Source organism: Lepidochelys olivacea (genome assembly GCF_965140295.1).
Source record: "Lepidochelys olivacea isolate rLepOli2 genome assembly, chromosome: 20".
In the NCBI taxonomy this organism is placed as follows: domain Eukaryota; kingdom Metazoa; phylum Chordata; order Testudines; family Cheloniidae; genus Lepidochelys; species Lepidochelys olivacea.
Genome location: NC_140430.1, coordinates 19,935,894 through 19,952,599, shown reverse-complemented (window position 1 = coordinate 19,952,599; position 16,706 = coordinate 19,935,894). Strand labels below are relative to the sequence as shown.

At 40.9% G+C, this 16,706-nt stretch overlaps 2 protein-coding genes across 2 annotated transcripts in view; one reads left to right on the top strand and one right to left on the bottom strand.

Annotated features, from left to right (window-relative positions):
• Positions 1-277: 277 nt before the first annotated feature.
• BRME1 (break repair meiotic recombinase recruitment factor 1) lies at positions 278-16,329 on the top strand. Its single transcript, XM_084610348.1, has 5 exons — positions 278-299; positions 1,497-1,627; positions 3,244-3,336; positions 5,573-5,689; positions 16,244-16,329. Exons 1-5 carry the CDS (start codon positions 297-299, stop codon positions 16,299-16,301), a joined length of 402 nt encoding a protein of 133 aa, XP_084466474.1. The 5' UTR covers positions 278-296; the 3' UTR covers positions 16,302-16,329.
• The window catches only part of LOC311510577 (uncharacterized protein), a 43,823-nt gene continuing 33,901 nt past the window's right edge, over positions 6,785-16,706 (bottom strand). Inside the window, exons 5-6 of the mRNA XM_084610347.1 lie at positions 16,297-16,679; positions 6,785-7,498 (exon numbers count right to left, since the gene is read on the bottom strand). Coding sequence (XP_084466473.1) covers positions 16,635-16,679 — 45 coding nt within the window. The 3' untranslated portion in view covers positions 6,785-7,498; positions 16,297-16,634. The remainder of the gene's footprint in view (positions 7,499-16,296; positions 16,680-16,706) is intronic.

Below are 16,706 nucleotides of genomic sequence, written 5' to 3'. Positions count from 1 at the left end.
GTTTGTCTGCAGGGAAGGGGACAAGGGGTTTGAACAGTGGAATTTCCCCAAAACGAGAAAACAAAGAAACGAGGTGTTAATACTAGGAGATAAAAACTCATAAAGCCAGAAAGGAAGCTTGGGTAGGAGAGAAGAACAAAGGCTCATGCTTTCATAGGAGTCCTTTATGACTGAAGGACCAGCTGAGGAAAAAGGAAGCTAGCTGCAGGAGAGAGACTATATGATTTAGAGGCAAAGCCATGTGGAGGAGGGGGACACCTAGAGGACTCTGACCATATCCCAAAGAACACTCAGGAATGGTGAGAAAACTGAGGCAATGTTTTATTATTATATCTGTATATCTCTTGTGCTGTTTAAATTGTGTTAGAAATCTTTGCAAAGTCTATCCAATATATGCTTCAACTATCGATTGTCCCTCAAAATGAGGGTGCCCACAAGGCTGTAGCTCTGGGAAGGTTGTGTGTATTGAGGAGTCTGGGGAGCTAGTCACAGAGCCTGGGCAGTTATACCACTGGTCTCAGCTCTCAGAATAGAGGATCTACACCTGAGAAAGTGCCTAGAAACCCAAAGCCAGAGGCAGTGCCTGGACTCTGCTCAGACTTAGGAAGCTTAAAAGCATGAGTCCAACATGGTGGGACCCAAACACTACAGCCAGGTGAGTGTACAGAAGAGAGAGCTTGACTAGAGCTGTGACATGTTTAAAGTTAAATGGGACTCCTTACATGCTTAAGTGTTCTACTGAATTGTGGCTTAAATATAGACCCATTGGGTAAGGCATTTCTGATAAGGGCATTTATTTAAAATACTTCTTTTAAGAACAGAATCAACCCCCACACACTTTTTTAGCCTTGGTGGCATTTGTTTAAAACATGCTACCTTAGGGTAGAACTATCCAAAATGCATCCTGCTGGCCAAATACAGCGTACAGTCTTAAAATGTAGCTTTTGGCCACATTCCCCCTAAATGCCAAAAGCTGCAGGGTGAGAATAAAACTGATAAACAGGCAAAATCTTCAAAAGTGACTATTACTTTTGTGTGCCTCCATTTTTGGTTGCACAGCTTGAGCTCTTTAGGATTGGGGTCTAAATACAGCCTTTGGGCTCCCTAAAAGTTGCCAATGAGGCTTTTAGTGTAGCACAGTTTGGGCAACTCATTAAAGAATATACCTGCATGAGAGTTCTGCCTGTACTCATCACTGATTGCTTAATAACTAATTTATTAATTATTGTTATTATTATACCAGGATGTGCAAACTTTGTGCAAAATAACAATAGGATTTCCTCTTTCCTGGTTTTAATTTGGCATGGAACATGAGAGAGGGATGACTACACATTGGAATTCTATTCTATACTATTCTATATAGGTTTTTATACCACACTCATCCCGTAATATCTGAGCACTTCCCAGTGGTGCATTAAGCAACTTCTCTTGGTGTGTCAAATTAAATCTTTATACAGAGCATTTCTCTATTTTTGAATTAACTTCCTCCCTCTCAGCCATTTTCTGTGGATAGTAATTGCAGTCCTTCCATCCCTGAAAGTGATCTGTATCCTGAAAGAGAACGGCGTGGTCCAAACATACCAGTCCCTATCATTAATATATCTTACCCAAACAAGCTGCAACCCAGGTAGGGAGACTTCCTACTGAGCAATGTGAAACCGTATTTTCAATATGTTCCTTCCATTCATAGATTCATGCTCTGGACTAAGCAATATTGCATTTCACCAGTCCAGGACTGTACATATTAATCCTGACTACTGGAAATAGAATAACTGTTATTTCAATGGACTTCTTTGGTACTAGGAACATTTCTGGTAAGAAGGGATAACAAGATTCAATTGTATTTCAAGCTATCATGGAAAGAATGGAAAGTGTGAGCTGGCTGTAGTCCTGATTTTGGAGCTATACAGACGCTCTGTCATTGCCACTCTATATGATAAGTATCCATGTATAAATATGTGGGTACTAGCCTCCTTATGGGGGGGAGGAGGTGTGAGATGGCATAGTGGATTCGCATGCAGAGGTGTGCTCTACACATGGATTAGAGTTGGGGACAATCTGGAATTGGGCAATTACATTTTGCCTACCTAAAACTTCCCTTGCAGTTTTAAATGGATTTAATATTTACTTCCTGCCCTAAACTATTGCATAATGTTGCCGAGGGCTTCTAACTGCTTTGTTCCATACTCTTCTGGAGTGGGTGGACAAAGTCATTACTATAGTTTGCAAGGCATGATGGAATCCTTTCAGATGAGTGATGTGTAGCAATGTGAGATACTAGTTTCTGGTCAAATACCAAATATAGGGAATTTTTCATTGTATAGGTAATACAGCAGGAATCGGCAACCTTTGGCATGCGACCTGTCAGGGTAGGCCCCCTAGTGGGCTGGGCCGGTTTATTTACCTGCTGCGTCTGCAGATTCAGCCGATCATGGCTCCCACTGGCTGCGGTTTGCCACTCCAGGCCAATGGGGGCCGCAGAAAGTGGTGTGGCCCAAGGGATGTGCTGGCTGTCGCTTCCCGCAGCCCCCATTGGCCTGGGACAGCGAACTGCGACCAATGGGAGCTGCGATCGGCCGAACCTGCGGACATGGCAGGTAAACAAACCGGCCCAGCCCACCAGGGGGCTTACCCTGGCGGGCCGCATGCCAAAGGCTGCCTATCACTGTAATACAGTTTTCTTCCTAGAACCTCATTCTGATTTTTCTGAAAATAAGAACATAAGTAAAAAAAAAATCTGAAGAGCTTGAAAAAATGGAAACTATATATATAGTAGAAAAGTTACGTCAACCCAGCTACGTTGCTCAGGGGTGTGAAAATCCACATTCCTGAGTGATGTAGTTAAGCCAACCTAATCCCCAGTGTAGACAGTACTAGGCTGATGGAAGAATTCTTCTGTCAACCTAGCTGCTGCCTCTCAAGGATTAACTACAGTGATGGAAGAACCCCTCCCGTCACTATAGTGAGTGTCTACACTGAAGTCCTACAACGGCACAGCTGCAGCAATTTAAGTGTACAGGTAGCCTCAATATATAATGAGCCTGATTTTTGTTTACACTAAGGCTCTTTTACCCCTTTGGCAGTGTACAGAAGCCTTAAAGAGGGAGTAAGTTGCAGTTAGCCATATACTGTATAGGGGCCTTAGTATAAATGAGAATCAGGCCTAATGTTTTAGCTGAGTGCGTACTGATGTGTTGGTGATTAGGGCTATTTTAGTTCTTCTCTTCTTCCTTTTTTCATCAGGGTTGAGATGATGGAGGGGGGTTGTGAGCCCACCAAAGAGGAAGATGCAACAGATGTTGTTTGTGGTCTGATTATTGAGCTCTCTAATCTCAAGTAAGAACATAATTTCTGTATCAGGGATGGTGCATGTAGAACTCTTCACAGCATGTGATTCTCTTGATTATTGACTGAAGGATAGGAGGATTGATTCATTGCGCTTTATAATTCAGACAGCTTCAGAGATTTGGTTTGTTTTAGTGTCAAATGTCTAGGTCTTTGTATGCCCTGTAAGAGATTGAACCTGCACAAGTCATGTGCACGGTTACATGGGCATAAGGGCAAGGTTAAAAAGTGATTAGTAGAGCAGGGAGCACAGGAGAGGGACTCCTGCACTAATGACAGAGCTACTGTGAGGCTACCATATCATTCCTAAAAAGAAAAGGAGTACTTGTGGCACCTTAGAGACTAACAAATGTATTTGAGCATAAGCTTTCGTGAGCTACAGCTCACTTCATCGGATGCATTCAGTGCAGTCCACTGAATGCATCCGATGAAGTGAGCTGTAACTCACGAAAGCTTATGCTCAAATACATTTGTTAGTCTCTAAGGTGCCACAAGTACTCCTTTTCTTTTTGCGAATACAGACTAACATGGCTGCTACTCTGAAACATATCACTCCTGCGTACCAGCAGGTTGAAACTACTGCTTACTGTGAAAGACTTGGTTTAAGATTACTTATGCTACAAACCTCCATTCACACTTGTGCTGGAGTGTAACAGCCTTACTACACACTCTGCTGCAAACCACACAGGGATTGAAGGGTCAAAGTTTATGGCATTGTCTTTGCTAGGAAAAAAAAGATACTTTTTCCAAAATCCTAGTGTACATACAGCAAATTGTAATTACATAAGAATGACCATACTGGGTCAGGCCAATGGTCCATCAAGCCCAGTAGCCTGTCTTCAGACAATGGCCAATACCAGGTATTTCAGAGGGAATGAACAGAACAGATAATCATCAAGTGGTCCATCCCCTGTCACCCATTCCCAGTTTCTAACAAACAGAGGCTAGGGACTCTTCAGAGCATGGTGTTGCATCCCTGCCCATCCTGGCTGATAGCCATTGATGGACCTATCCTCCATGAACTTATCTAGTTCTTTCTTGAACCCTGTTATAGTCTTGGCCTTCACAACATCCTCTTGCAAAGAGTTCCACAGGTTGATTGTGCATTGTGTGAAGAAATACTTCCTTTTGTTTGTTTTAAACCTGCTGCCTTTTAATTTAATTGGGTGACTGCTAGTTCTTGTGTTAAGAGGAGTAAATAACACTTCCTTATTTACTTTCTCCACACCAGTCATGATTTTGTAGATCTCTATCATATCCCCCTTAGTCACCTCTGTTTCAAACTCAAAAATCCCAGTCTTAACCTCTCCTCATGAAAGTTGTTCCATTCCCCTAAATAGTTTTTCTTGCCCTTTTCTGTACCTTTTCCAATTCCAGTGCATCTTTTTTGAGATGGGGCAACCAGATCTGCATCCAGTATTCAAGATGTGGGATACCATGGATTTATATAGAGACAATATGTCATTTTCTGTCTGATTATATATGCCTTTCCTAATTATTGCCAATATTCTAATAGCGTTTTTTACTGCCGCTGCACATTGAGTGGATGTTTTCAGGGAACTATACACAATAACTCCAAGATCTCTTTCTTTTTAACATGGGTTAGCTTGATCAAAGTAAATCCTAATCTCTACTAGTTAGTTTTTTAGTGTAGACTGTCCACGGTCAGCCGCTAGCAGATAACATGTTAAAATACTTTTCCTGCCTTCATGATTTAAACCCCCCCCCCCCTACTTTTATCACAGTGAAGACAAGGCCTGAGAGGGGAAGGGATTTCATTTATTTAAGCTCCCTATTTAGGAATTTGAATTAAATAAGTGCAAGTAAACAAACCATAAAATCTGAAGAGTTTTTACTTTTAGGCCCCATTCATCTTTAATCAATGAGCAATCCCTTCCTTATTCACATGTTTAAAGGTAAGCACATGTTTATGCTGAATAGGGCCTAATGCTTTGTTAAGATTTTTTGCTTATTTGTACCTATTTAATATTTTGGAGAAAATCTCTCTTTGTGAAAGACACAACAAACCTGTTCTTTCAATTAAAGGTGATCTGCAAGGGAAAGAAAACCAGTATGTGAATTATAGAGTGTTCAGATTAACGAAGGACAAATTTGTGATCTTTATAAGAGTGGGTTTTTTTTAAAAGATATTTAGAATCTCATTTCTGCAGCTGTGTGGAGAAGTTTTTTGCTAATGTGAAACACATCTTGTTTTCATTCTTTCTAGTCGACTGATAATGAACACCCACAGGGATCTGGAGTCTTTAAAGAGGCTGAAGTACAGAAAAAGCAGACAGTCGGGAAGGTTTATTGCTCATGCCCTGAAGGGAGCGACAAATATTCTGTACGCAGTAAAAAAATGGAAGGAGATCTAGGACTGTGCATCAAATCAGAACCAAATAATAGCATTGTTTGGTTTAACGGTTTAAATGGCCAGAGGTTTTGTTCTGTTCTGGTGTTGCTTTTACTTTCCTACATTTGGCATTTTGTACCTTATTCTTATTTACACTAAGGCCCCTTGACACCACTCTAGCCATGTTAAGTCTCTTTTTTACTGCCAGAATTGAGTAATGAGGCTGTAGCATAAATGAGAATAAGGCCCAGTGTCTTAGAGCCAAATTCTTGCTGGCCACTGGCTGATTGCAGTACAGGAATAATATCCACCCATCTCCTGCCTCCCCAAAGGGCACATATACAGAGTTAAAAAAAAAAACAGTTGTATGCTCAAATTCTGGTTGTAAACCCTTGATCTTTCCCTTCCAACCTTGTCCAGACTAGAATTTAAAGGTGAAATGTTGAGCCATTCTAGCTACCATGTCTGAGAAGCCTAGGGTAGACAAGGCAGCATATACATGCTAAACTGTTCAAGGTAAACCCTAGTCTCCCCACTTAAGACTTCATCTCAATCAGTTTAGCATGTGTTTAAGGTCCTAGATTTTTCAACATACCTTTCATCCTTATCTAGGCCAGGCCTCCATCACTTCTGCTATGGAGCCCTTGCAGAGCAGGCTTTCTTCATGTTTTCAGAGGAAACCAGAACTGAGGTGCTCTTTTCAGTCCTATGACCCTGCAACAGCCTGGATTTGTGCTGTATTTTTCTGGTATAAATTATGCAAAACTTTGGCCCTTGAATTAAAAGTGAAACTGTTTACCAGCTGTTTTAAATCTATAAGGGATGGCAAACCTGAATGTTGATACTATTTATTTTCTTTCCTCTTTTCATTCTGTGTGCAATAAAATAAATACTAGTTGAACACAATCTTCATAATCCATGGATGAGTCTTCAAACATTTCAGTACTTCATTATCCCTATAATATCATGCACCATTGGTTTAAAAAAAAAGACAATTATATAATACATTTTTTTACTAGTGAAACAACATAACATTTTCAATAGAATGACAACCAAAAACTGGCAAATAAAATAACGTTCAGAAATAACTGGCAACTAAAACAATATATATGTATAACATATAAAACAATTTTCAAAGAAAATAAAGGCAGGAAGACTTGAGACTCTGTGAGGGAAAAACAATCATTTCTTAAACACTCACCCACTTAACGTTAGCTGGTAAATTATTAACCTTGTTACCTAATGCCCCCTCAACTCAAATATGGGAACACCCAGCTTCTAAGAGCTATTGGATTGCTGTGTGAGCTTTCACAAATGGCCAGAGTGCTGTGTTGGAGTCTTCAGGCCAGGACTATTTTGTTGATATTCTTTCTCATTCCCTTCAACTGAATGACATAATTGCTCAAAGACTGAGGCAAATGCCATCAGCTTCCCAGGTGTAAGTCTTACCCCTCCATGAACTGGAACATCCAATGGAAGCCAAAGCAGGTTTCTGTCTTGAATAGAAAGGTAAAATGGTCCTGTAGAATGGTAGGCAAGTTAATGATGCTGGGAGAATTCACCTCCATACTCTCTCCCCTTATTTGCCACTTCACTCCAAGAGCCAGATGGAATCTGGCTCCCAGACCTCTCTCCCCACATTGCCTGCATTATTCATGATATCTCTTTGGCTTCCTCCATGCCATCCTCCTCTACTATTGATGCATCTGGAGCAGCAAATGCCTGAAATGCCAGAGGAGGGACATCACCTGAGGCAGAGTTGGGAAGGTGAGGGGAAAAAGATGCCTCATTCTTTGGGACCTGAAAAAAATTAAGCAAATGTAATTATACACCCCTTTTTTCCCTCAGAGCACAACATGTAATTATTGGGCTAAATCCTGACCAATTTAGGACTTATCTACATGAGAAAGTTCCATCAGTTGAACGAAAGTTTTTATTTTAAACTGGTTTAGTTAACCTAGTGCAAACCCCTGTATGGATACTTTGATTTTGGTATAAGGGTATGGAACCTTTTGTAACCTTTATGTTGAAATGTTTCCAATTAATATTAAGTTGTTAAACTTAATATTAAGTAGTTAAAAATGAGGATGCAATAAAACCAAACTCAGTTTTCGGGTTCCAGCCTCTACATTGGTTATAGAAAATTTATTTAGTAGAAGACACAAGGAGACACTTGGAATGATACAACCAAACTCTATTTAAAAGGAAAATGATAAGCAAGCAGAATTCAATTACTATTTACACAATATTACAGTTATACTTCACCTCAAGGATGAGATTGTGTATCAACGGGTGATCAGCTCCACTGGCAACAGAGTGAAGAAGGGCCTTATAATCCTGGAACCTAATGATACCCTTCTGATGTTAATTGAAGCTCCTTTGCAATTTAGCAAAACTTCTCCTTTTATACTCAATTATAATATTAATTAGCATTAAACTGCCATTTACCATAATTATATTTCCACCACCTTCTTATTGGCTCTTTACATTACTTATTATTTAAATTAACATTTGCACCAATGTCCTTCCCATTCTATCAATATAGGTAATATTTTAATAAAACATTCATTAAAAACCTTGCTTAAATCAGTTATAACCAAAATGTAATGGTAACATAGCCCTGGGTCCCATTCTGCTAACTCTTACTTTCACATAACAACACTCTGTCTCCAACTTATCTCTAACTTTCTCACACTAGCATCTTCAGTTTTCCTCTCACTAAGCCTAGTTTAGGCCCAAAATCTACCTGATACTTATTTCTTAACCCAAACTATCCTATAGACTGTCAGCTTGTTTTGAATTAAACCAATTCCTAAACCTAACGAAAAACCACTTTTTAAACAGTTGCAACTTCCTTGTGTATATAAGGCCTTATTCAGTTTTTACTTAGACAAAACCCAGAATTCTGCCATAGTAAAAGTTTGAGTAAGGATTTCCGGATTTGGTCCTCTGTTTGGGAGTTATAATCCTTTCATGGCTGCTTTATAAAAAAAAGTCGCTTTGAGTTCTACAGTTGAAAAATTTATCATAAGTATCAGTGACCTGGAGCAAAATAATTCTCAGAGTCAAGGCTTGTGACACACACAAGATGAATCACTTTTAGTCAGTTAAAAAAAAAACATTTAAGTTAATACTGTGTAAACCCCTATGAGAACACTCATAATGATTTAGACATACTTAATACTGATTTAGCTTGCACCAGCTAATGCAGACTTGAACCGATTTAACCTGACGGAAACCGCTTTATTTTGGTTTAAGAATAGCTTATTGGGATTCAGCTTAAACCTGTCCTAACTGACTTAAGATAAACCAAAACAAACCTTGTTTAAACCAACATAAGGCAGTGTCTACACTGCAGAGACTATACTAGCATAGCCACATCATAGGAGCACCACCTACCCAAAGTTAGTTACATGACCTTCGAGGGAAGCCCCTGTTGACATAGCTGTATCTACAGTTTTGCATGTGGACAAGCCCTCACAGGTGCAAACTAAACTTCTATAAGCCAAGTTTAAACCGATATAGGAGTAGCCACACGCAGTGTTGCCCCAGTTTAACTAAATCAGTTTAATTTAAAATCATGCCTTCAGTATTTAAATTGGTGCAACTGTGTAGTTCTGGCCTCAGTCATTATAAATTATAGCAGCCCTCTCTTAGTCAATACTACCATCCTGTGGCCATTTCTTTAAAGTTACAACAACTGAAAAAAAAAATCAAAGCCTACCCTTTCTCACTAGTATTAAAAGCATTTTCCCTTGTCATAAAATGTGTGGCTCTATGAATTCTAGGTTTATTTTCTCGCAGTGGTTAAACCTGGAGGCAAGGCATCAGGATTCCTGAGTGATATTCCCAGCTATGGGGACGAGTGTGGTTTAGTAGTTAAAGCAGGAAGAAGGTAGGCGACTCTATCCTATTCTCTCTTCCCAGCTCTGCTACTGATTCACTGGATAAACTTGAACAGTTCACTTTATCTCTGTGTGCCTGAGATTCCCCATCTTTAAAATGGAGATAATATTTATCCATTTCAGAAGGGGATTGTGAAGATTCCTCGGATGAAAAGAGCAATAGAAGTGTAAAGTATTATTACATTAAACACATGGAAAACTTTTCCCCAGAAGATTCACAGAGAAGCCCAGGGCTCAGCAATGAGACGAATTAACTAACGAGTGTTTTATTTTGCAGTAGAGAAGAAAAAGTCAACTAAAGTTACTCTGGATTTATATTGGTGGAACTGAATGCCAAATCTGGTCCTAAATGTTTAATTTGTGGATATGTGGGTACTAACACATGTCCATGATATTGTAACAATGTCCCAAAACATCCCCTTCTCCAAGGTAGAGAGGACAAAAACCCAATGATTATCCATTTGTGGTAGCAAAATTAGCCTGACAACACTCTGTGAAGTTGTTGACTTATCCCAGTTTTATTGATGTGTGAATTGAGGCAGAGAGGTGAAGTGGTTAGCCCAACAAGATCCCAGAGCAAGTTAGATCCTGTCTACACTGCAACTATAACCCAAGTCAGGGAGACAATGTGAGCTGTAGCTCAGGAAAGCTTATGCGCAAATAAATGTGTTAGTCTCTAAGGTGCCACAAGTCCTCCTTTTCTTTTTGCGAATACAGACTAACACGGCTGCTACTCTGAAACCTGTAATTACAAGGACAGTTGATCCTTGATTTGGCTACAATGCCATTAAAATCTGTTGTGTAGACAGAGCCGTAAGTGGGCTAAAGCTAGGAATAAAATTGAAGTCTACTTTCTCTCTCAGTCCTGTGTGTTATTCACAGTGCAATCCTCTCTTTCTTCTGGAAATTTCAGACAGGGAGCTGTTATCACTGGAATGCATGCCTGAGCCATGAACTTCCCACATATATTCATGGGGTTGATAATGCTGAGGTGATTGACATTAAACATTTTTTACTTATGAGAGTTCAGCAGCAGGACTACTTTCAAATTTAAGTGGCATAGCTAGATTCTCAGCAAAAAATATGGGAAATAAAACGTTACCTGAGCATGGAGTCCAGGAGCTGAAGCCTTTCCATTTTAAAAGTCATTTGGCAGGGATGACGTATCGTCCTTGTTCCTTTCAGAAGGGGCACTGGGAGACCGACTCACCCGCTTTCCCACTGAATTCCTGGAGGAGCAGTTGTACACTGAGGTGTATCCCTTCTGGGTCAGGGGACAGAATCGTTTGGTGTGAGCTTTATCCTGTGTGGCCCCACACTGGGGGCAGATGTAATTACGCAGGATTGGACATTCCACCCGTCCCTTCTTGTCTTTTAAATTGTGCGCCATATAAATATTCCTTGACTCTCCATTGTGCTTGCAAAAAACACAGAGAGAATTTCCTGTCAGAGTCACTGGGGAAAGGTCTGTTCTGAATGTGGGACTGTCTACCTCATCTTCAGAGACAGCAGTCACCTGCAAGTTGTCCCATTTATTCTGCTGTTTTTGTATCTCTTCCACCACTTTTGCCAGCCCCAGATAGTCCTTCCACATGTCAAACATCTGAATATCCTGCATCTTGTAACTCTCAAGATGGCTCTTAGTCCCTCCCCGAATGTGTTTGGGGAGTAAATAGCAAAATGTGCTTTTACTTTATAAAAGGGCCATCAGAGGTCTCTCCAAAGGAGCCAATCACATCTTTGGAATCCTACCTGACAAATATAGTCAGTCCCCTCCCCCATCAGTCAGCCTGGAGCCAATGAGTCTGGTTGCTTTTTTGTCTTCATCCTTTTTCATTTTAAAGGGTTATCTCAAAGAAAAGTTCTAAAAGACAACTGTCCTGCAACATTACCTTGTCACATGTTTAGGTGCTTGTTTTTTTAAAAAATATTGAAATGAAAGGTAAGCTATTCTTACAATAATACAGTTTTTACATTTTGGGAAAAAAAAAACAAAAAAACATTACCTTGTCAGAAAACCTGGGGTTTAAAGTCACAAAAATCTGTGACTTTTAGACCAAGTATTAAGAATTATATAGCTTTGTAACAATGCTGAAATTTCAAAGAGATTTTTTAGTGGCAAATAGGACACGGGCTAAACGTTTGATTGTAAATGCTGCGGCTTAAACTCCATTTCTGCTGAATTTCTCATCAAGTTCTTCTTCTACTATTATTACCTTGACTTTTGCAACTCCCTTCTTTAAGGCTTTCCCATTCCCAGCTCTCTAGACTCCTTAGCACTGGACACTTTCATATATACAAAAAGTGGATCAGCTACACCACCAACTGCATCTTTGAACACAGGCTGACCAATATTGTCCATTGTTCACTTGTACTCCCCTGTCTGTGGCCTGGTCTACACTAGGAAATTAGGCACTTACATCACTCAGTGACGTAAAAAATCCTCACTCCTAAGCAAGGCAATTAAACTGACCTAACCCCCAGTATAGACTGTGCTCAGTCGATGGGAAAATTCTCCTGTTGACCTAGCTACCACTTCTTGGGGAGGCAGAGTACCTATGCTGACAGGAGAACCCCTCCTGTTGGTGTAGGTTGTATCTTCACGGAAGCGCTACATCGGCACTGCTGCAGCGTCTTAAAGTATAGACGAGCCCTTAATCTATCTCTTGTCTCATACTTGGATTGCAAACTCCTTGGGGCAGGGACCATCTTTTGGTTCTGTGTTTGTACAACACCTACCACAATGAGGTCCTGTTCAATAACTAGGGCTCTTAGATTCTATAATAATACAAATAATAATAAATCAACTTCCCTTGCTCTCTATTTATTTCAAGATCCAATTAAAAATTGCCTCCCAGACTGCTGAACTTTTATACCTCTGAACAAAAATCTGTTATGATTTGATGTTTTGGTAATTAATGTAAATATTTCTATTGATCTTAGATTTAAAAAAACAACAACTCTCGGCCCTGTCCTCAGCTGGTGTAAACTGTCATAGTCAGCTATAGGAGCTAAACCAATTTATGCCAGGTTTGCCCCCTCTCCCCCACTCCATTTTAGCAAGACTTTTTGAATTTTGGGCCTAACTATTTTGGACAGTCTTTGTAAACTTGCATTCCCATTGTCAAATTTTACAGGGCCTAATCTTGCAGTCCTTACTCAAACAACAGGAGTTTTGCTGAGTAAGGACATGTGTGATTGGGCCCATAATGTTCATATTCCCTTCTACCTAGGAAATGTTCTCTTGGCTTTTCATACCCAAACATCTAGGTACTGGAATTCATCTGTTGAAATCTATCCACTGCAACAATGAGGGAACCACAGCAGATTTCCATCTCATTAGAATTGATTTTCAAGCTGCAGGAGACCTGACTATAAAAATTGCTTTTCACGGAACAACTGAAATACTTTTCGTATGCTCAGGTCTCCTTTGCAAAATAACTAAATAACAGGCACATAGGATGAAATCCTGACTGCAGACAGATCTGAGTTCGCTGCTCTAACCACTAGACATGTTCCCTGCCATTAAATTGTGACTCGCCATTTTTGGTTTCAAATTTATAGTCTGACCAACAGGATTGACAAAACTGCAGCCAATTCTGCTAGGATTGTCATCCAAAATCTTAAGAATAATATTAACTTCTCAGCCAACGCTTCACAAAACATCTGCCACCTCAGTCTCACTTATAAATGAAGATCTTTGCAAGACTTACAATGCTGTCTACAAGTATCTGAAACACCAAGGTGAAAAAAGGATTATTTAGGATAGTCCGAGGAGTTGTGACATAAATAATAAAAGGAAATTTAAGATGAGTATCTGAAAATACAAGTCCTAATGGTAAAATTAGTGGAATAATCTCCCCAAGAAAAGACAGGTTTCAGAGTAACAGCCGTGTTAGTCTGTATTCGCAAAAAGAAAAGGAGTACTTGTGGCACCTTAGAGACTAACCAATTTATTAGAGCATAAGCTTTCGTGAGCTACAGCTCACTTTAAGTGAGCTGTAGCTCACGAAAGCTTATGCTCTAATAAATTGGTTAGTCTCTAAGGTGCCACAAGTACTCCCTTTCTTCCCAAGAAAAGAGGAATTATCTATCTATCCTGTTTTACCATGCTCATCACTGTAGTTTCTGAATGCTTATCAAAGCCCTGTTGCTCAAGTCTTTTAAAACTACACAGAGCACTTGACAATAGACTGCAGAGACCAGGCATACACTAATTGAGATATAGACTAGCTGAGGATAAAGCCCTAATACGTCTTTTATATTTAAATTTTATGATGATTGAAGTTAATGGCAGATGCAAGCACCTATGAAAATCAGTCCACTATTTTTTGTTTTTTAAAAGTATTATTTACTTCACAAGGACTTTGAAATTCTCCAGCCTTTGTCTTGCATGCCTATATTGTATTTAGATTATCATTTCCTGAAAGGTCCTAAGCATTCCAAATGAAGTGATGTCCCATCCCTTTGTCAGCAAAAGGTCAGAAGACAAGGTCATTCCCATGTGATGTGTCCATTCCAATCACAGTTGCATTCATTGATCAGTGAGTTTTTCCTTCAACAACACAACCCACCGACAGCAATGAATGTTGATTGTGACTTTTTGGGCTTGTAAGAATCTGTCCGCAAGCACCATAGGAACGGAGTTGGGGCACTGAGATTAAGCATATATAACATATTCATGCTTATATAGCAGGAAGATCTCAAAGAACTTTAAAAACATTAATTAAACCTATATAGGAAGGGCAGTATTATTCCTATTTTATAGATAGGGAAACTGAGACACTACTCACTGATTTTATTCCAGAATAATTTATTCTTCTTTGGAAGTACACTAATTATTCTAGCATAAAATTACTTTTATTCTGGAACAAAGTGTCCATACAGGGAGCTACTCTGCAATAATAATTGCAGAATACCTTATTTCACAATAGCGATTCTGGTCAATTTCCCTATGTAGACAAGTCCCTTGTCTAGACAACGTCTTGGTGGCAGACACATGAGCAAGAGGAACAGTCAACTCTGTTTGACTTTAGCCCACGAATGTGTGTTTTGAATGCCTCACACTAGCTGAGCTGTGATACCCACATAAGTGGTTGCAACTGTGCAGTTTAGAACAGGAACTGTCTTCAGGAGCAGAAATACTTTACCCTTTGGGAAAGGCATTGTGGATTTATGATTAGGGAAGGGGATTTTGAATAAGGAGTCCTGAGCTATTCTGCAATAGTTAGTCTACTCATTTTCCCTTTATAGACAAGCCCTAGGAGCTAAAGGTCTGATAGTAGATTGTTAGCTAACTCAACGTAATTAACACCTTCTAACCAAGACAAAGTAATTGTATTTTAGAATGTACTAAGCTGTTTGAGTGAAGACCTTGTGGGAGACCTGGTTTTAAACTCAAACCGTTCAATTCAGTTGCTGCTACTCAGGCTGCAGGGTACACTCAACGGTCGATGGTTTAGCCTTACTAAGAAAACTCACCGACAGCGTTGAATGTTCACCGAAACCTTTGCATCTTTGTAGTTTAGGCCACATGCATTGCTGGACATTTTGAGTCTTGGCACACAACAGACAGCTTTGCCCTCCTTTTGTTATTTCCCCCACTTCCTATCCCCAGTCCAATCCCAAATACAGCTGTCGTTGTCATTCTTCGTTCATTCTGCTTTGACCATGTCTCCTGACTCCTTAAATACACATGTAGCTTCCATATCTCTTACTTGCTTCTCCTCACCTGGACTGCTCAGTTCCACATATATTTTTGCCTTCATCTCATCCTGTATTCCTCCCCACTCCTTACATTCCATTCAAGCTACCGTTCTCACTGCTTCTTTTTGGTATGTCCACACATCAAAGCAAAATCCAGGGCTGGCCCATGCCAACTGACCTGGCCTCTCAAGGCTCAGGCTGTGGAGCTGTTTCATTTCTGTGAAGACTTCCGGGCTCGGCCCTGGAAGCGTCACAGAGCGTAGCTAAAAGCACCTCTTCACCCAGGCCTCATCTCAGTACCATTGCATGGTGACTTCCGCTGACTCAAAGCATTGTGCCCCAAAATACAGTGTAGAGAAGCACAGAGAAACTCAGGCTTGGTCTACAACAGCTGCCCCCACCCCCCAGCTGTCAGCCAGGCACAGAGCTCACAGCTGGAGCTCCTGCCCCTCACACTGGGGTGACAGCCCCAGCTGTGAGCCCTGGGCAGGACTCCATTTCACAGGGCAGAGCCTAGCAGCCTTTCTCGTCAATTTCAGGGCTCTAGCTGTGAGCCCCTGGCTGCTGTTCTGAGCCTGAGGCTGCCTTGAAATTGACAAGAAAGGCTGGTAGGCTCCCTACTATGAAATTGAGCCCTGGGCCTGGCTCACAGCTCTGGCTGTCACCCCGGGGTGGATGGGGGGCTCCATCTGTGAGCCCCGTGCAGCTGTCTGTGCCCCACAGTGCCCCAGTTCAGTTGGTGCTGTGCAAGTGCTCCTGGTGAGGGCACACACCATTGGCAGAAGGAGGGTAGTGTGGACACCAACAGCCAATTGACTTACTGCTATGGCTGTAGGTCGACCTAAATTAGTTGACCTAGTTTTGTAGTGTAGACAAGCCCTCTGTAACCAGCCAGCAGTGATACTGTTTTATAATGCTCATATTCGCCCCTTAGGTACCGTGGTCAGAGAGAGAGACAGAGAGAGAGAGACAGAGTGAAGTGCACACCGTAGTGGGTAGAGGCTTCAGCACCAATTCAACACCTTCTCCATACTGACTGCACCTGGCTTTGGGTTCCCCTTCCACAAGGAGAAGAATGACTGAGGAGCTTGCAGATACGAAACTCACTGCTGGGCAGAGGCTACTTATGCCTGCCGATAAGGGGAGAGCAGAATGAGGGCAGCTGGCTTCAGCACTGTTACTGAGCATGCTCAATACAAGCCAAGCAGCAAATCTGGGGGGCATGTGACCCTGCATCCCCATTCACTGTCTCTGGCTGGCTTTCTCTGTACAGTAGATCTTGGGTTTCTTCTTGGGAATTCCAGCAATGCTAGCATTCAAGCTCCTCACATCAACACCTCAGCAGATGGCATTCCATGGTGTTCCATTCCCTGCATAGAAGAGAAGTCTGATGAGAA

Excerpts from the sequence above, each read along its gene's own strand:
- BRME1 (XM_084610348.1), top strand. Across the intron at positions 1,628-3,243 it reads CCAAACAAGCTGCAACCCAG|GGTTGAGATGATGGAGGGGG; the intron begins GTAGGGAGACTT and ends TTTTTTCATCAG. Across the intron at positions 5,690-16,243 it reads AAGGGAGCGACAAATATTCT|GTACCGTGGTCAGAGAGAGA; the intron begins GTACGCAGTAAA and ends TTCGCCCCTTAG.